General features: G+C 27.8%; 1 protein-coding gene across 2 annotated transcripts in view; it reads left to right on the top strand.

Annotated features, from left to right (window-relative positions):
- The window catches only part of Socs36E (Suppressor of cytokine signaling at 36E), a 48,119-nt gene extending 30,202 nt beyond the window's left edge, over positions 1–17,917 (top strand). The window contains exons 1-4 of one of the 2 annotated variants that reach the window (XM_065499715.1): positions 5,666–5,884; positions 13,425–14,413; positions 15,714–16,665; positions 16,737–17,917. In XM_065499715.1, coding sequence (XP_065355787.1) covers positions 13,525–14,413; positions 15,714–16,665; positions 16,737–17,037 — 2,142 coding nt within the window. In that variant the 5' untranslated portion in view covers positions 5,666–5,884; positions 13,425–13,524 and the 3' untranslated portion in view covers positions 17,038–17,917. Of the gene's footprint in view, positions 1–5,665; positions 5,885–13,424; positions 14,414–15,713; positions 16,666–16,736 lie in introns of those variants that run through there. The other variant, XM_065499714.1, reaches the window with a different exon arrangement.
- The last annotated feature ends 4,226 nt before the right edge of the window (positions 17,918–22,143 follow it).

The following is a 22,143-nucleotide window of genomic DNA, read 5'->3' as shown; positions in this document are numbered from 1 at the left end:
GATCAGAAATGAATCTTTTGTTGTTATAGTTGGTTGTATTTTATTTTAATTTTATTTTTTTTCTGTGTAGAAGGCTATTTTGAGGTTTAGTTTTTGTTTGTTGTTGCATTTTTTTTTTTAAATAAATAATTTTCAATGTGTGCATGAGGAATGATGCAGTTCATTTTCCAATGAAAATGCTAAAATTAATTTTAAATTGAATTGATTGTTAAGGTAATTTAAAAATTGTGTTCACAATGCATAATGAGGTGTTTTTAATTCATAGTAAAGACGAAAGTTTTATAAATAATTGTATGTATGTTAATTTATTATATCCACCATCAAAAGATGGGGGGTATATTGATTTTTGCATTCCGTTTGTAACAAGCTATGGCGAAAATCGGACAACATTTGTACCTAGTGCCCATAAAAGGTTCCCTCAGAAAATGACTTGAACCTTCATAATTGTCTTATAATAATTATTATAGCGAGGAAATTGGACATAAACAAGTTTTATATGAACCTAAATTTCTACCAATTAACTCTATCCTGCATATAACCCCTATATCAGAAACATATTTTTCAAATTGCTTAAACTTTTTTTAAAATATATATCAGTATGTATATACCCATTTTAAAATATTGCTATTTTAATTTAAAATTTAAGCTCAATTTTTTAAATCCGCATTGGTGTCATTTTCATTTACTATTAAAACAATTAAAACAAATTATACTAATTATACCCTTTTTTCTGTCTATTTACAGGTAAATTTAACACAATTCTAAAATAACAAATTTAAACTGTTTGTGTATGAGGTAATTTTAAATTTCTTTTAAAAAAATAGTGACACATTTTTAACATGAAATGTATTTATAATTTTTTGCATAATATTGGTTTTTATTACAGTATAAGACATACTCAATGATCTTAAAAAAATAATAGTTATTCTTAGAGTTTCTTAGAATTTCATTTAAGGAAAAGCTGACACTCTTTAATATGCGGAAATTATTATTTTTTTATGTCATAATTACTCATCAAATTTACATTATTTAAAGTTTATTTTCAACACATATTTTATTTAAACACGCTGACTATATACGGTGGTACTATTTAATAAATGATTTATTCCTTTATTCCGTAATTTCAGTTTTGAAAAACATTAAATTAAAATTTACTAGAGATATTCTATTAAAATAAAGTAAATTTCAGCGTATTTAGATATTCCAGTTTAACAAAAAATACATTTATAGAATGAAATTATAATTTTTAGCATTGGCGAAACAATGGAAACTTATACAAGAAAGAAGAAAACGTTACATCATCAAAGTTTCACTTTTTTTTTCTTGAGAAAGCTATTATTTTTGAGAAAATATTTGACCTCAAATTCGTTTTCAAACCTGATTTTTTTCTGGAAACATCTTTTTTGAGAAATGTTTATCAAATCATTTTGATTTTCAATCCTGAATGTTTGCAGGGAATTCCTCTTTTTGGTGGTGACATATTGTCGAATGTTTATCAAAGCTTTGGCAAACGTTTGACATGTGAGAAAGGAATTGATTTAAAATCATTTTCAACTTGAACCTGAAAGTTGACAAAATTTGGAATATCGTCTTTCAGAGCATTAGTTAGTAAACCCGGCTCAGCATCATGCTGAAATGAAAGATCACTGTTATCAACATAAGTTCATTTACTCAAAAGTTCCATGCGTCCCAAGAGACAGCTCAATTTTTGACATTTCATCATTTGACCAGTGTAGCTTAAAAAATGTTTAAATGTTTCTTATAAAAAGTGAAATTTTTTTTTTCAAAATTTTTTTACTTTTTTACGAATTTTTTTTTAGGTTTTAAAAAAATAAACCAAATAATTTTGTCTGTATTCAAACGTTTACTGTGATAATCAGGATCACGAATATATTTTTGTTATGTCGTTGTTAAAACAATCAAATCATAGGTGAGCAAAACATTTTTAACCCAGAATATTCCTTTAAAGTTGTGATTTACTCTAGAGTTCTGTATACAGATGATTTAAATTATTGCCTAATTGAAAGGAATTTCCTAATTCTTAAAATTTAGATATCCTTTAGGAGCTTTAACAAAAATATCCCTCAATATTCCCCCTGCGTTTTTAGATATAGAGGGAGTCTTTAATAACATTACGATAGAGACAGTAAGAGAGTTGCTAGTTGAATTCGGGGTTGAGGACTTATCAACTCAAGCCTAGGGGATGAAATGATTAGAAGACGGGTTACCAGGGGTACACCGCAGGGTCTTTAAGGAGGTAGGAAGGGTAGGAAGATCTTTGAATCTAAGGTTAGGAAGATAGTTGTCTATGCGACGACGATGTTTTTTCGCCAATAAGCGAAATCATGCATCATGAAAAAGTGAAATATTTTTGAAGTACGGAGTTTTAAAGTGGCATATTTTTGAATCTAATTGAGATATTCTTGAAATTTTTTTTATAAGACCTAAAATTAACTTATCTATGTATATAAAAAAATTAGTTCGGAATAAATATGGATAAAATTTGATCCCCCGTAGGGCCGCCCCTGGATCAGTTGTAGGGTCCATTTTAATAACATAAACTCGAATACTCCTTGGCTACGCCCACGTCAAATTTTATCCCGATCGGACCAGCCGTTTAGAAATACCAGATTTATTTCCAAAAATTTTTGATTCTGCCCCACTGTGCATCACTGCATTTGTCCAAATTTAATATTAACATTTCTTAAAACCACTTATTTTTCCCTTTAATTCACTGTAAGCAGTGTTAGCAAATTAATTCCTTTCACAAGTCTTTCTTAAGTTTCATCATTTGTGAAAAAAAAATTATAAAACGAACATATACTACTACATACTATGTACTGACTTCATGGAGGAGGCAGACGTCATGATCGTATTTAGAGTTGTGATGAAATTTCAATGGATTTTGCACCATTCACCCACAAGCCAGCAAACAAAAACATAAAATTATGAAGCAGTCTTCGTTAGCAACCAACCGCCAACCTTAACAGACGCTAACAAAAAAAAAACAGAAACTATGGCAAATAAAACAAATTTAGATGGTTACCATCAGGTAAAACCATACATACCTACCATATTTAAAGAGTTTTTAAGCTTAAAGACATGACAAGACAAGACCAGACCAGACAGACCTTTAGTGAGTCACTGACTCAGTTTAGTAGTTCTACAGAATACAATGAAAAATGGTGTCATTTCAAAAATATTTATGTGCTGAGTGAGTACCATAGTTATTAATAAAATCACGGTTTTCTGTTTAAAACAAATATGTAGTACTATTTGTTTGTTGCTTATAGATAAAGATACAATAATTATGAAAATTTCACTATCATTTCAGGGGAGGAGAAGGTATGCTAAACAACATTCGTGTTATTTTTGAAAATAATTTTTAGCATTTTCACTTAATGCCTCACATATTTCCTAAATGACTTTACAAAATGATTGTTAAACTTTGAATTCTCACTGAAAAAAATTCCCTTGAAATTCTTGGCCTGTCATCCCTGATGAGTAATTTCTGAACACACATTTTTGGGGTATACCCTGATTTCTTATAAAAACCACTTGCTTTTGTTATCGTGAATAGAAGATATTTTCAGCAATAAGAAATGTATTTATTAGTTATTGATATTAGTCATTTTTTATTTGGTTTAAATTTTCTATAAAGTTTATCACCTTTTTCTTGTAAGTAACACGTGGTTAATTTTTTTTATTATTATTACGAGCATTTTATTTCCCATCGTCAAGTAGTTATAGCTTTATTTTTGTTGTTCTTTTTAATTTCGTTTTTTGTAAATAAAGAGAAAGAAATTGCTGTCAATTCTCATGTGCTCATTCAGTATTTTCTTTTTTTTATTTTCATCTTTTGTGATTTTGTTTACATTGGCGATGAATGAATTTTTAAAACGTGTGTGTATATTTTGTGCTGTTTGTTTTTTATATGCACTCAATTGTATTTGTTTTACCAAAATCATAAATAACAACAAAAACAAGAAGATCAATAATAAATACATACAACTACATGCATAAATAAATATAAAACCAGGAAGGGGTGTGTTTTTTTGTTATAGTTGTTGCTGTGTTGAATTGACTTTTTCATCATTATTATAATTTTACTCGTATTGTTTTAGTTTTTATTTTATTTTTGTTATTCAGGCATAACTTTGCAAATATTTATTTGTATCAGGGCTGTGGAATAGGGTACAAAAAACACTTTAATTCTATTTATTTCGTACTTTTGAAAATTTGTGATAAGAATTGTAATAAAAACTAGGTACATAATTTAAATATAATTTTTCGAATTGAATTTTTTTAATTTCACATTGGTTATAAAGCATTTTTTATAGTAAATGTTCTGTATAGCAGTATTTTCTATAGAAAATCTTGTGTATAACAGTTTTTTTATAGACAATCTTGTGTAAGACAGTAGTTACTATGATTTCTATAGAACATCTTGTCTTTATAACAGTATTTTCTATTGAAAATTTTGTGTATAACAGTATTTTCTATTGAAAATCTTGTGTATAACAGTATTTTCTATAGAAAATCTTGTGTATAACAGTATTTTCTATTGAAAATCTTGTGTATAACAGTATTTTCTATAGAAAATCTTGTGTAAAACAGTATTTTCTACAGAAAATTTTGTGTATAACAGTATTTTCTAAATAAAATTTTGTGTATAACAGTATTTTCTATAGAAAATATTGTGTATAACAGTATTTTCTATAGAAAATATTGTGTATAACGGTATTGTCTATAGAAAATCATATGTATAACAGTATTTTCTATAGAAAATCTTGTGTATAACAGTATTTTCTATAGAAAATCTTGTGTATAACAGTATATTCTAAAGAAAATTTCGTGTATAACAACATTTACTATAGCTAATCTTGTGTATAACAGTATTGTCTATAGAAAATCATGTGTATAACAATACTTTTTGTAGAAAATCTTGTGTATAACAGTATTTTCTATAGAAAAGATTGTGTATAACAGTATTGTCTATAGAAAATCATGTGTATAACAATATTATTTCTAGAAAATCTTGTGTATAACAGTATTTTCTGATAAAAACTCTTGTATTTTCTATGGAAAATCTTGTGTATAACAGTATTTTCTATAGAAAATCTTGTGTACAACTGTGTTTTCTATAGAAAATCTTGTGTATAGGAGTATTTTTGATACAAAATCTTGTGTTTTCTATGGAAAATCTTGTGTATAAGAGTATTTTTGATATAAAATCTTGTATATAACAGTATTTTCTACAGAAAATCTTATGTATAACTGTATTTTCTATAGAAAATCTTTAGTATAACAGTATTTTCTATAGAAAACGTTGTGTATAACAGTATCCTGAGGTTTTTGAATATTATTTTGATACCGATCAAAAATTTAATTTTCTATTTCCGGTTGGAATATAAAGCTATACGATGTATGGGAAAATAATTTAATGGACACAAACTGTACTTTATATTTAATAAAATAATTTACTCCCTTTCAAAATGATGAAAGGGAGTACTTTACAAAAAAGTAAAGTACATTTATTAAATTTTATTAGGTACTAAAATTGCAAAATGTTTAATTCGCATCCCTGATACTTATTGTTGTCATCGTCATCGCCATAATCATCATCGTCATCATTATTATCGTGGCCGTGGTTGTTGTTTCGATAATACTTTTGAGAATTATTATCGTGCCGAGTATATCAACACATTCGTTGAGTAAAAAGTTGCTAATAAATTTTCATTCACTTCATTTCAGTTTCAGTTGTTCAGCAATAATCACATAAAATCGTCGTATAACGGTGTTTGTTTTATTTTAAATACTTTTGTTTTATTTAAGAAAAAAAAATATATAAATAATTGAAAAAAATTTAATTAAATTTAAAAAGGTGTGTGCATTTTATTTTTTGTAATAAAAAAAATATTTTTCTATATAGTAAAGAATCGTGTCAAACTATTTCCATTCATAAACTTTCTTAAAGCATATTTTTCAAGTATTTTTTTTCTATTTGTGGACGTGCCTTAAATAATATTTTCGTTTGTTTTTCAAATCACTAAACTGAAATGAAAATGTGTTATTTTTATACGTATTACGAGTATATAAAATAAAAAAATATGAATAAAAAAACCAAAAAAGCTTATTCGGTTTCAACTTCCGTCGTTTTTTGAATGAAAATTAATTGAATAAATACGTTTTCGTAATTTATTATAAATTGCACGTTTTAATAGCTGTGCTAATCATTTAAACAGAAATCTTTCAAAGCTTTACACTTCTCCAACCAGCCATAAGTTGATTAAATTGTCATTAAGTATAAATTTATTTATATTTCGCTGTTTGTTTGTTTATCCAAAAAAGAAAATTTAATAACTTCATTAAGAAAAAGTTGATAATTAAGGTGTGTATGTGTGTGTGTTTGTGTTTGGTTGGTTGAGTGCGTGTGTTTTTGTTTATATTTGTTTAAGTGTCAAAAGGAAGACAACCCTACCTAATCCGGTTTGTTAACAACAACAACTACGACTACGTTGACAATTATGTGGCTTCAATGGTAATCGGTAGTTTGGGAACAGAATTAATTCAGCGTAAGAATTTTAATTAAAAATCAAACATACACTCAGACATATTTATTTAATATGATTGGGTGAGGGTTTAAGTAAAGTTGAAACAACATTTTCTTTAAAAAAAAATCTGTCAATAAACTAAAGTTTATTTATTTTAACGGTAAAAGTGTCACCTAAACCTATAAAACAATGTGATCAACTACAAAGTATTAGTAAAAGTACTAACTTAAAGTGGTTAAAAGCTAAATTAATAAAACTGCTTAAATTTATTAGTGTTTGTACAATAAATAGACTAAATGATTTAAAACAAGTAAGGCCGGGTAACTTATCAAAATTTTAAATATAGTTAAGCTTAATCAATGTTTAAATATTTTTTTTTTAGTATGAAAGAAAATATATTTAAACTTGATTATGCCTTAACTATGTTTAAAATTTGATAAGTTACCCGGCCTAAGAGAGTTATATTTGGAAAAAAAAATTAGATGAAAAAATATTTATGGTGACAAAAAAGAAATTGTCTGGTGAAAAATTTTTTTTTAAATAAAAATTGCCAACAATTTTTTATTTTTGTAAAATGTAAAATAACTCCGTACCTTTTCATTGCACAGAAAATATTGAAACAATTTCGTCAATAAATATGTACAACATTTACTTAGGTTCAGAACTCAAAAAAACTATTTATGATTTTTTAAATAGAAAAACACAAATCTGGAAGTTCTCTATTATCTTTATGATTATTAGAAATATTTTTATATGTTTTATGAAAACTAAAAATAACGAATACCACATTTTTTTAGATGCCACAATATTAGCTTTGAACTAAAACCGAAGAAATCACAATTATAAGTAATTTTTTATATAATTTAATACTTATTTCGAAATAATTTTCGAATTACGGCTAACCGCTATAATACCCTCTATAATACACCTATAAATGTTTAACTTAGCAAGTACATACTCAGAAAAATATGGTTTCTTTATAAATACAACATTCTACCATGAAATACACTCTTTTAAAGTTCTGTAGTTTGCCAGTTTCTCCACAAAATCAATTAAATTTAATCAATATGTCATAATAAATTTATTTACGTAAAAAATATTGATATTTTATCAGTTTAAATAAATTTATATGGCACACGTCCTCTGGAAACACTTTAGATAATAATTTTTCCTATTCCAAACAATCAATTGTTTTAAAAAAATAAAAAATTAAAATTGAATAAAAATATTTTATTCATTATAAATTTTTGTAGTAAAGTCAATTAGGAAGATTTAGATCTCACTTAAAATCGTTTAAAATTTCTCTTAGAAAATTTTAAACCAACAACTTCAATATTTTTATCAACATATTAAAATGTATTTTGAAAAATTCAGTAAGCAATTCCATAAATAACCCTGCCGGAAATGTCAGTAGTGGAACTGTATTGACACAGTCACCAGTACTAGTAACCCCAGGCAATGATATTTACTATAGACATTTAATATGTACGTGTCATTGGAAGTCTACTACTGACGATAGTGCTATTGTCTAGGTAATTCTTTTGGGACCATATGTAGACATTGGAACCAGAGACTCTCTAGTATATTTTAGTAATTCTAGTCTACAATTTTGGTACTTTTGTTGTTTTTGGTTTGTTCATTTAAACCAGATCTTTCATATTGCTTCATCTCAAATCGTTCACAATTTGTTTGCAAACCTGAAAGTTTGCTGGGAACATATCGTTTTTTGTGAAAACTCTTTTTTGTAAATCCATTAAAAATTTCATTATTTTAATGAAACATGTTTGAAATATATTTTGAAAGGTTTAATAAATAACTCCATAAATTTCTGAATATAAAATATATAAATTTTTAGGTAAAATAGCTTTCTAATTTGGGTTTAAACGTCTAATTACAGTTATGCGATTATAATTAACTACAGCTACCACTCAAGTTTAAACTGGGTTTACCAAACTGTGAGACAATCTAAGATCCGTTTTAATTGTTTTGCAAAGTGAATGTAGTTTGGGAATTTTTATTTTTTTTTTTGCTTAATATTCATTAAATTGTTTTTGCTTTTGTATCCAAATATTTATACATACATACCTATTTTCCTCTATAAAAATTCATTAAATTATTTATTGTTTTTTTTTGCGTTGCTCTAAAAATTTCCCAGAATTGTTTATTTAATGTTAAAGTAAATTACAAATTTTATATGTTTGACTACATAAAGTAAAATTTGATTGGATTTTCCCAGAATTTTAAATGGTTTATTTTTTGCAAATATTGTTGTTGCGTTGTTGCTGCTATTGGCTTTTATGTATATATGCGTTATAGAGCTTTAGATTTTAATATTGATGAAATTTGGATTACAAAAAAACTAATATAATTTAATTAAAAATTCTCAAAGAAAAAAATGTATGGTTAAAAAATAAATTGCAAACAAAATTCCCGAAAATCACCTACCTAGAATTTCAAATACATGTGTAAAACAAAACTGAATTAACAAAAATTTTAAAATTTCAGAAAATTTAAATGAATTCTTTTTAACTCAAACATATAGTCAGTAACACTGCAAGCTGTAACTATGTACATATCTGTATATTAATTTTAGTTATTGCTGAATGCAATGGTCATAATATGATGACGCTGTTAAAGAAATATGTCTGTGTCTTCGTCTTCGTTTTGTATTCGTGAATACTAAACCCAAAACAAGTTTTAATAATTTCACCATAGATATTCAATCGCACGTTCACTGAAATTAATTCATAACACTCTGAATATTTTTGAACTCTCTGCCGTCTGTCGTCTCTCACATGGCCAACAAACGAACAATATCGTTCGTATCCTTTTGTAGCAAATTAAATGTTCAATTCTCCTTATTTTTTGTTTGTTTGTTACGTATGGATGTGTGCGTTTTCTTTAATGTATTTTCTAAGAATTCATGGAATACCCTTCTTTCTTTCTTTTTAGTTTTCTGAAAAATCCACAACACACTTTTTGTTGTTGCTAGTTCTTTGAATTTGCTTGCTTGTGCATGCTCTTGGTCTTTGTGCTGTGCTGTTGTTTGTAGAGTACGAGTATCAACAAAACAAAAGGATTTAATTCTCAAATAACAAATTCTTTTTCTATAAAGTTCATTCGTTCTCATTCGATGTTGTTAAGTGCTAGAGAGAGGAACGGTGTGTAGAGAGTGTTTATTGGAAAAGGGTCTTTGATGGAAATATTTGTAGTTTTAAGACCCTTGACAGTGCTGCTACATATTTAATTGAATAATTTCGCAGCTGAAGAGTGTGAGTGTTAAAATGAAATGTTTATGGATTTTAAAAGGATATCGTCTGAAATAATTGCAAATTTTAGTACATAAGAAAAATGTGAGAAATTAATAAGTGAAAATTAATTTAATAATTTTGTGTTATAAAAACCAAAAATTAATTTAAATTAATAAATTTTGTGAAATTACAAAATTTAAAAAAAAGCGTTTACATCCTTTTCAAACTCTGTGCTTAAAAAATATAAATAAAATTCTGGAAAATGTTGCCATTCGCAAAACATACTACTTACATATTTATGCATGTATCTTGGATATTTCGATTACATACAGTGATAAATGGTAATCTGATTTATCAATTTCGCAAAAAATATAAATAAAAAACTCAGTCAACATAAATGCAAAATACAGTGATTGCTAATACAATGGAAACTTTTCTAAATATTCAAAAAATCCAAACAAATTCTTATAAAATTTCTAGTTTTTTCAGTAATTAATTAAAAAGAACATAATGAATTAAATTCTATGAATATTAAACAAACTAAAAAGTATTTATTATGGTAGTGACAAAATAATTACTAAAATATTCTGGACCTTTTAGTGACTCTGTACTTTGTTGGATATTCTTTGTTTTTTATTACTGTTTCACAGCGACCCTGCATTGAACCAATTAAAGATTCAATCGTCTTCTTTGAAACATTTCGCCATTCCCTAATAACCGCATCTGATAAAGCTTCCTTCGTGGTATAATTTTGAGTCCCTATTTTTGGATATACTATTTCCCATAGGTTTTCTATGGGATTAAGATCTGGCGATTGGTCAGGCCACTTCAAACCACAAAAGCCTCATTGGATTCTAACCACTTGGATACAACCCTAGAGGTGTTTTTGAGGTCATTCCTCTGGATATATTCTTCTTCTGTCCGCTTAACTCTCTGTGGAGTATAGCTCCTCTACAAAATTAATTAATTCCAGCTTCTTCCGCTGTTTTCGGAAGCTTCTTTTACATGTGGTCTTTTGCCAGCCTCTTCATCTTCATATTATTTTCACTTCTAAAAGATAACATCCAATTCTATCTCGACCTATTTAAATGTTCTTGATAACCTCCCGCGGAGTAATTCTTTGGTTATTTCTTAAACTCTCTTGTCTTGGAAAACTTTTACGAGATCTTTTTTGAAAAGAATTTTTATAGAAGTCCTGATGATGTTATGATCATAGAGAAATATACATAGAACAAAAACTAGTGTTGTGAGTGTTGTTTTTGCTTTTTTACTAATACATTCTCACCACTAAGGATTTTGACAACTGAGTTAGGTCTTTGACAGTAGAATTTCCGATCTATGTATGTGTATTTATCTATGGTTATGATTTTGAAGTGATTTTGAAATATAAATACAAATAAAACATAAACATTTAAACATATTTCAGAAAATTATTGTTTAAAGTAGAAAATAATTTTTAAAAACCCTCACATTCAATGTAAGAAACTTTGTAAATGAAATTGTAATTTGTATATCTTTCGATTTCAGTTTAATTGCGAAAAAAAATCATTTTATGGAAAATGTTAATACAATTTTATAGGAATACTTGTTTTCTAGAAAATTTCAATTATTTTTCTGTTGCTGTTTCTTTTTATACAATCATTTTCTTTCTGGCATTCTGTTTTCAGCGAATTGATTTAAGTAATTGTAATGAGTATTAAATATTTCACAAAAATCTTCATATAACCTCAAGCGCACTATACATATTAGACTAGAAAACAACAACCAACCAAAATAATAATAAAAAAGAAAACAGATTTTTCTAATAAATGAAAAACAAAAAACAAAAAAATATCTGGAAATTGTATTTTGTTTATAATGATGGGAAAGAGATGATGACGACAGCGACACACACTCACTCTGCATACAAACAAACAACCAACCAAACAAATAGAGTTGGCAAAAACAACTCAGGCAAATAATTCCTAGAAGTAACGGAAAAAATATTCGAATTCTACGTAGAGAGAACGAACGCAAAGACGTAGTTGAGCTAGTGTGTATCTATGTGTAAAACTGAAATGAAATTAATGAATTTTAGTTGGAAAATATTTTGTTCGAGGAAAATTGAAATATTGTATTTTTGTTCCCAATATTGTTTGAGTGTGTGAGTTGTACAATTTTCCCCATTTTATTTATGTTTTGTCTCAGTTTTGCACTGAGAATAAATTTTTGGTTGAGTGCAATTATGTTTACACTGAGATTAAATTTAAAGGATATTTTCAATACTTAAAATAAGTTAAGGACCTTTGTGTATACAAATATACAGGATCCCTGGGATCGGAGATAGTATACATACCACCATCAATTCTGTTGTACTTACGAATCTTTGGTATGTAACTAAAAAATGGGTCAAATCTTTAGTCGGAAGCTTTGTTAACGTCTTAGTTTCTTTTTTTCTCTATAGTTTTTTTCTCCAAGTCAAAAAGCAAACACATTGCTGATATTGACATGTTAAAGTTTGGAGTTTTGTCAATAGATCGAATCAGTTATGGTGTTTATCAGGTTTCAATAAATTTTATTAACCCTATGGATTCTTTAAATAAAAGTTAAATAATTAAACATTTTATTGGCAAACCAATAAGAAATACATTCTTTAAAAGTTGTGTATTTAGATAATTTCAAACTAAAATCAATTAAATTTAATCAATATGTCATAATAAGCTTATATCCGTTCGAAATGTTGATAATGTATGTACCTATAAGAATTTGGACAATAATATTTAACACACATCCGGTGGAAGCACTTTATAGATAAAAATTTCTCTAAAAATGTTTAAAGTTCAATGGTTTGAACAAAATTAAATATAATATACAATGTGTGACAATACAATGGAAACATGTTTTGAAAACTATATTCCGTAATTGAATGAATCCAAATACAGTGTACGAGTCAATGATGGTAGAACATTTGTATGACGGACATGGTTCCCGATATATTTTAAGCGATCTTATGTATTCATATGCTGAATATATTAGTTTGAAGATTCCAGCACGACAATGACACACCTTTAGGTTTGTTACCAGGTCTTCGAATTAAATTTGAGCTTAATTCACTAAAATCTTAATTCAAACTTAAGAAATGTAAGCTTGCATTCCATAAATCTAATTCTTAAGCTTCATTCATTCAAACTTTGAATGATTAAATTTTTTTTTAAAAAAAATGTGTGAACTTTTTTGGATTTTGACCAATTGGTTAAATATTTTTAAAAGTTTCCATTGTATTGTCAACCACAAAAACATAATCTGTTATGTTTTATTCACGAAATAAGGAAATACAGTATTTTGAATATATAAATTTATTATCACCTCGTTTTGTATCGGCTTAGTTTGGGACAAGTTTAACAATGCTCTATTTTTTTAAAAAAATATATGTTATATTAATTTAATTGTTTAAAACAACCCCGTGCTTAATAATATGTACATAATTCCTCGAAAATGACTGCATAATATGAATATACACATTTTTAATACATATTACCTCTAACCACAAACAATTTTGCACATTACTTAGAATTCTATAACAAAACAATAATTTATAAATTGTTATTAATCTGACTAAATATTTTTGTTTTATTTGCAGTTACACTTAACAACCAAATAACTGAAAAGGGTTACAAGAAACAAATGTCAATGGAAAATCCCAATACTTTTGTATAAAAACGTTTTAATTATAAATTCAGATGGGTCACCGTTTTAGTAAAACTGCTGCAAATAATATTGCTGCTGCTAAAACAACGACAACAAAAGAAAAAACATTTAATACAACAACAACAAATATAATACCAATACCTAACGGTAATCAACAGCAATTTGTAGGACCCACTATAAATTTACAAATACAAGAGAGTCCTACTACCTGCACTAGCAGTACGTCGACCAGTGATAATAATCTTATAACAACAGCTGGTATTTTACAACAACAGCAACAACAACAAAATAATAATAATAGTATTAGCAGTAGTTTAACATCAGTTAATAATTTATCGTGTGGTCGTCAGATAATCATTAAAATTCAATTGGCTAAAATGGAAAACGGAAATGAAACATCAACATCATCATCATTATCATTATTATCTCAACAACAACAACTGCAACAGGACACTTCCTTGGAAAGTTTAACAGCTGATTGTAATCTCAATTCAACCGAATTATCCACAACAGTAACAGCAGCCGGTACACAATTCTTAAATCTTACCTTGAATAGTAATTGTAATGCTATGCCAAATCCAGCTACACAAACAACAATAACAACATCATCATCTACAACAACATCTTCATTATCATCATCATCTGCTTCTTCGTTATTTAGAACTGCTGGCAGTTCTTTAAACCGAAATAATAATTATTTGAATTCAAATAGCGGCACGAGTGTTAACGTTGGCAGCATTAGTTGCGCCATGTCCAGAAATGAACGGCCGGAACGTTTTAATTCTTTACAATTTAATGATGAAATTGTTGAACAAAATATTGGAGAAATAGTGGAGTATTGTGAAGTTTTAGAAGATCATCATCATCAACAACAACAACCGCAGATAAGTAGTGCTACGCAAATGCTATCAATTAATGAAGGTAAGAAATTGTTCATTTTTTGATTTTAAAATACTTTTAAGGGATTTTTTTTTAAAGTTTTTTTATAATTTCATCAAGGGGGGTAACTATGTAGTTCTATAAGAAAGAAATCATTTTCAAATTTCTTTTTATAAAGCATCCTTTTCGCATCGAATTACACAAGTTATTGTTATTATTTTAATTAAGAACTACAATCAGGCCTGCTAGATTTTTCGATTTGTCGGCCGATTTCTTTTTGGCTTTATTCTATAAATACAGTTACAGATATATTTTAGCATAATTTTCATTTATTAAACAGTAACAGACGAATTTTTATAAAGACAATAAAATACATTGATTTACATGTATTTTGTTGTTGCAAGACATATGCTTTTGACAGTATACTTAGTAACACCCCAGCAGTTAAGCTAGTAGTCAATGTATCCCTTATAGACAGTAATTGTCACTGATGTCCTATCACTTGGCTGACACCGATTTATATATTTTTTGGTTACTTTATACATCCCAGGTAATCTAGCGAGAAGACAATTGCCACTTAAATGTCTCTAAATAATCTAGAGTGACCGTTTTGTCAGTAACTCGTACAAATTGTGTGGATAAAATTCTCATACAGTTTATTTTTATCCCATGTAACATAGCGTGAAGTTCACTTTAGTGTCTCTTAGTAACATATAGTGAAGTCACTTTAAACATTTATTTTGTACTGCAGTTTAGAAATAAGTTATTTTACCCACCAGAAGCAATATATTGTAGAGTTAATTTGACTGTCTCTGATAAATCTTTTTAGCTGACTACTTCAGGTGACCCGTACATGTTAAAATAACGAGTTCCCTAGCTGATCCAGTTTACCAGTTAGGTAGCTAGTAAGTTGTCACCCTAAATGATGGGTAAAATCACTAGTTCGAGACTGTCTCCTAGAACTGCTGGGACATCTTCTCATTAACACTTCTATGTATATTTTATTCTTTGGTATTTCGTTTAAAAAATAATTCAAACGCTTACTTATTGTGATTCTCAATTAAATTCAGTGACACATTTAAATATGTCTCTTGGCAAATTTTAAATTTGGATAAAAATTACAAGATCTAAAACCAAACACATGAGGTTTTCTATAAATATAAAACACAAAATTTAAATTAAATTTTAAAATATGTTAGTGGTAGAGTCTACAAAACCAACAGATGTTTTTTTTTTCAAATATAAAAGAAGCATCATTAATTTTATTAAAACAAGTACATATTCTTTGAAAAATAATATAAAAATAATAATTTCTTTTTATCTTATGTTCTTATAATTCCAGAACCAGATAACGAGGCAAATGTTTGCTGTCGACGTAAATCAAAGTCTTTGGCAGCGAATGGTGGAAGTTCAATGTCTTCTAGCAACAATAATAATACGGGTGCTAAAACGAAAAGTCGATGTCGTAAATGTAGTTGTCGCGATGCATTCAGACGCTTTTTAGATCCCTCACTATCAAGATCATCCAATAAGGCCAGCAAACAGCAGCAGCAAAAAGAACAAAAGCGTACCAAATCACAAGACAGACATTCCATTAATAATCCTCTGGTTAATAGTAATAATACTAATAAGCCACCACTACAACAACATCGTAATTCCATGCATTCCACCACCATGAGCACAAATACCACATGCCCCCCAACAACAGCAGCAGCAACAGCTGCTGCTATTGTTGTACCCCCTGCAGTAAGCAATCAAGTATCATTGTGGGGTCCCGCCACTACTACCAATGGCAATGATGTTATTATACCCCTAACAACACCAACACCACCACAATTTGTTGTGGTCCAGTGTGCTATAGTAAATCCCTCGAATGCAGCTCTTCATCCCCTACCCAACACAAACAACACCTCCAATTCCAGCCTAACAACCAACAACAGTCCTGCTATGACACCCTCTACATCAGCATCCTCCTCCTCTAATGATTTAATGGTTAAAGTTCCTTCGAATACAACAAGGCCGACTGCAGCTGGTAGCGGCACATCTGGTCCCATTGTACACTCTCAAGTAGATTTTGTGCATTATTTGGTGCCCGATTTGGAACGCATAACCAACTCTAGTTTCTACTGGGGTAAAATGGATAGATATGAAGCTGAACGTTTGTTGGAGGGTAAACCCGAGGGTACATTTTTACTGCGCGATTCGGCCCAAGAGGAATTTCTATTCTCAGTAACGTTTCGCAAATATGGCCGCTCCTTGCATGCTCGCATCGAACAAAGTGAACATCGTTTTAGGTTAGTACAAAATTTTTACAAAATTTTTTAAAAACAAATTAATAAACAAAAATTTTTTCCTGTTTCTATAGTTTTGATTGCCATGATCCATGTGTTTTTACCGCACCCACTGTTACCGGCCTGCTGGAACATTATAAGGATCCTGCTTGTGTTATGTTCTTTGAACCCATGCTTACCATACCGCTGCACCGTAAGAATTGCTTTTCCCTGCAGAAGCTGTGTCGTGCCACAATTGTCTCGAATACCACTTACGATGGTATCAATGAATTAGAATTACCGGCACGTCTGAAGTCGTATCTAAAGGAATATCACTACAAGCAAAAGTTACGCGTCAAATCCAATGAACCCACCTACACCATACACTGTAAATAGTGTGAAGATATAACGGCTAATATGAGCCGTCAACAGCAAGAATTTCTACCCATAACAACGTATCACAAGGCCTATCATGTGGCCAGATATCAATATGAACGTGATACATATCATCAGCGTTTAATAAAATGGTATGATGACAAGTTGCGTTCATTGGAGGAACACAAACAATCGCACACCAATAAATGTGTGATTTTCTAAAAATAAACAAACTAACAGACAGAAATACCCTCATATACCCCATACCCCCCAAATGGAAATTTAACATCATCCTCATCATATTCATTTCAATACAGATTTTCATTCAAAAAAATTTTTTTTTTTTTGTTATTAAATTTGTGTGCAGTAGTTTAAGTATACATACAATATTATTATTATACATAAATATTTATATATAATATACCTACATATTTAGTAGTACTATATATTAATTAAATAAATTATTTATTATTCAATTGTATTATGTATCAAATATAGACAGACAATCCCCAGTGAATTATTTTATATAAGGCAAAACAAAACAAAAAGCTAAATTGTAAACAAAACAAACCTAACTTATAAAAAAGCAAAAATTAATATTTATAAAAATAAACTATAAATAACATAAAATTAATAATCAAAAATATTATAATTAATAGTTCCCTACCTAATGTATTTGTATTACAATATAAACAAAACTTAAGTAAATTATATAGAAAACATTTATAGTATTAAGTTAGAAAAGACTTGTATTTTTTTGTCGTCGTCTCGTCATCGCTCTACAAAACAAAACAACAAAATTCTCATAATGTTTAAAAAAAAAAATATTTATTTTGAAAAAATAAAAAACCAAATTTTGTTTTTTTAGTGTACAAATATTACACTGATTACCTTAAGACAATGTGTTTGTTATTATTTTTTTTTTATTTATTACAAATTTTTACTATATACAATGATGATTTTGCTAGGGGGAGAAAAAATTACTATCCATTTTGATTAACTAATTTGAAAGAGAATATTTCCGAACATCGGTTGTAAAAATTCGATTATTTTGTTTTCTAGTCGAATTTTTAAGGAAAGAAAGAAACGCTAATTACAAAGCTCAATAAAGGAATTTATTCTGCACTATAGTGCTATATTCGGCTAAGCCGATACTCTTCACCCTTAGTATACTAAAAAAAATCAGCCTTATCGTTTGCTTTTTACGCCACCGACATTTAGTACGAAACTGTAGATGGCGTAACACTTTGTTTTAAAAAATTAGTTTTTTGTGTTGAAACAAGTTTTTTTAGTTTTTTTTACGGGTTTTCGCTGTTATCGGCCATTTATAGACCGATTTTTGATTTTGTTTAATACAAAGTAATTCCGACTGAGATTATTGGACAATAGTTTTGGATATATCTTCATATAGGAAGCTGGAACGCTTAAATCTTCAGATTAATATTAACAGTAAAACAAATTGGTACTCCACCAGTTCATATTTGAGTTAAATGGTACTTTATCGATTTCCAATTTAAATTATAAATGGTCCAAAATAAAAAGGATACGCAGCACAGTGGGGAAGTTGGAAAATAAACCTGTAATTTCCATAGAAGAGTTTTAAATTAGGAATATAAAGATCAAGGGGAGCGGAGCCGCCTTAAGGCCCCATAGTGAGACACCGCGGGTATATGAAAAAATTGGTCTTGCCTAAAGCTTTTACATTACTGAGATTATTTAACAGACAAATATGAAGCTAGATTCTAGCTTCATATTTGTTTAGAAGATGAAAATTGCTAAAAATAGAAAAGAAAAACAAAAAACTTCGTATGTCTGTCTATCAATTTCGGTAGTGTAAAAGAAGACTAAAAGTACGGCAAATATTTACTCAAAAGACCACTTTTTTTAGCACAAATTTGTTTGACGTGTTTACTCTTACAAGTGTTTTGTAAATCAAACAGCATCAAATAAAATAAAACTAAATATTTGTTTTGAATTGTCTTAAGTAAAAGGAGTTTTTGACAATAAATAAAATATATTTTATTTCGTCAAATATTTGCCATGTGTGACACTACCTTAAGAAATAATGAGAATGACTTGCAAGTTATTATCAACCTAGACTACTTTCTGACTCGCTGTAACTGCTCTAACGATACATCAGCTTCAGTTAAAGAATCGGTACGTTACAGTCTACTAACCCAGCCTTTAATATAGTAAAATAGCATTTGTAATTTTTAATTTTCTGACATTTTCTGCTTTTAAAATGACTTTAAATATTAGAAGGAAGGAAGTTAAATTTCTTCTTTTTTAATTAATTGTTGTGTATAATTTGTTCCGAATTATCAAAATAAAAAAAAAATATGGTCCTCCAAAACGTTAATATCCTTAAAATGTTTCAATATATTTTTCTTCCTAATTGAAATAAAAGGTTAAAAAATATAATTGTTAATTAATTTTTCAAATTCAAATCTCAAAAACAATTATAAATCTCCGTGATTGGCCCTAAGTTCCTAACTATGTAATAGACTAAATACTCAATTGTGATAGTACACGACATTGCTAGAATATTCGAATATAAATATCCTCACCCTTTGAATCAGATCTCTAATGAAGCTTACAAAAATAGAATCTATACCAAAATTAGGTGAATGATCCAATTCTATATTTTAGAACGAAAAAATTAAGCGAATACAATATCAGCCCAATTATGAATAAAAAATTCCTCGGGAATTTTTTTTCCCTTTCATCCCTCTATGATGATCCGCGCAAAGTAATAGAATAAACAAATTTCTTAAAAATGAAGTAAAAAAGAATTTATTTTTTTAGTTAATTTTTAACATATTTGTTTATTTAACCCACTACTACCATGCGCGGATCCGCATATAGGGATAAAATGAAAATTTCCCTCCCCAAAATGAATGTTTTTAATATAATTCTATTCTAATTGCTGCATAAGAACAAAATAAAATGAATTAAGATAACATTTTAATTCAGAATTAAAAAATGTCAGCAATTCATTCCATAAATCCATTAATTTAAAAGCTTTTTTATTTCAATAAATTTCTTAATAAAATTCAATCAACCTTTGAATGATTACAATTTTTTAATTCAAATCTAATCCATATTGAATGAACAATTTTTTTTCTTCATTTAAATTTGTTTTTGTTTTGCTGTTAATCATTTACAAAATGAATGGGAAAAAATTATCTAAAGCCTATTTGTAATAGATTTGAATTTAAGATAATTTTGTATGGACTTTGAATTAAAGAAAATACTGATTCTATAAATAATGAATTCTCAAAGTAATGAATTTAATACGTTTAAGGTTATAAAGAATTAAAAAATTAATTCGTATTGAACTATTTAATGGAATTTGATTTTGATAATTTAATTAAGAATTAATTTTTTCGGTGTGTAACACCGCGTTTATTTTGAATATTCACATTTTAATAGCGTTAATTTTAGTTAAATATACTTGCAAATAATCGTTTTGTTGATCAACACTTCATTTAATTAAATTAACAAACAAACAACTGAATTTATATGTAAATATATGTATAACTATTAAAAATAATAGATATTCTTAAAATACATATAAAGTAATACTCATTCATGTCCTACATCTAACCCAGCAATAAAGAATGAAGTAAATATTTATTACAAACTTATTTCATTGTTACATGGAATGTAGTTGTGACGCAAAGCTTTCCAAATACCATTTATTTACAGAATGTATTAGGTCTAGAAAGACTAACATTCTGGAGCAGGACCTATAAATATATCTAAAAATTGTTTTGAATTTTTTTCAATCGGATTTGGAGGTTTATACTTGCTTTTATTGAAGAAGAATAATATTAAGAATGCAGATTAGAATGTCAAGACGTTTAATAAAGGAAAGAACTTTTCTTTAGCTGGGAAACTATACTACTAATCTAAATGAAGGATTATTAACCAATATGTATATTATAGACACATAAATATAATTGTTGTAAATACATTTATGATTTAAATTTTCTTTTTAATTTCTAGCAGCAAATATATTTAAAAAATCTATGTAATTCTCAGAAAATATATTTTAAATTTAAATTTAATTAAGATTGTTAATTTAAAAACTCGTTATTATACATATCCAAAACAAATTATCCTAAGATATTTTTAATTATATTTTATTTATTGTATTATTTATATTAATTACTACTATTTAAATGCCTATTACATATATACAATATTTTATAATTATATCGTAATTAAATTAAAAATTTTAAACAAATTGTTGGTAGATGTGGTTTAATTACAAAAACAAAACCTTGAAAAATTATAATTAAACAAATAAAATAAATAGTCAAGTGTTTATTATAACCCATAATAATGTGTAAATACAAAAATTCGTAAACAAGAGTATTTTTATTTAATTTAATTGTTATAATAAAAAAAGAGCACAAGGATTCATTCGGTATTCGGTATATATCCGAATGTTGTGCGGTCCGTTTGTTGTAATTTCTTTAAGACTGTGGAATTTTGTTATACAGTGAGTATACACCAAAAATTATTTAGTTTTTTTCAAGATAATAAAAATCCTAAAATTTATCTATCGATTAAAATTTAAAAGTTTCGGTTTGTTGGGTTGAATAATAGATTCGGTTGAGAAAAAAAAGGATTTAAGTCGGACTATAATGATTTTCGTGATCTTAAAAAAAACAAAAAATTCGCTGGTGTTTACTCACTTATGAGGCTGTGTGTACCTTTTCAGTCAGTCATTTGGCTGTGATCATGAATTAGAATAACTCTAGTGTTTCTATAAACTAATATTCTGGCTAAACATGATTCTAACAGACTTATTTCTAATAGGTATAAAAACAATTTTCAATATCAATAAATTATACGAATAATGTACATCAACAACTTTAATAATTTCATCTCTATTACGGACAGATTGGTTCTATATTTATATTTAGTGTTATTTTATTAATGGAAAGTTTTATTTAAACAAATATAATAATTTATAGTAATTTATTTACTTAAAATGAACTGCAAAATATTCATTATCTTCATTTAACCAATAAATTGTTGCGCCTGCTTAATGTTTTCACGTACATTGTCACTACTCACCAGTAGATGTCGCCCTCAGCATCAATAACAATGTTCTGA

This window comes from Calliphora vicina, chromosome 2, assembly GCF_958450345.1.
Source record: "Calliphora vicina chromosome 2, idCalVici1.1, whole genome shotgun sequence".
NCBI lineage: Eukaryota > Metazoa > Arthropoda > Insecta > Diptera > Calliphoridae > Calliphora > Calliphora vicina.
Note: the sequence above shows the minus strand (reverse complement) of the source record. Positions and strands in the feature narration are given on the sequence as shown.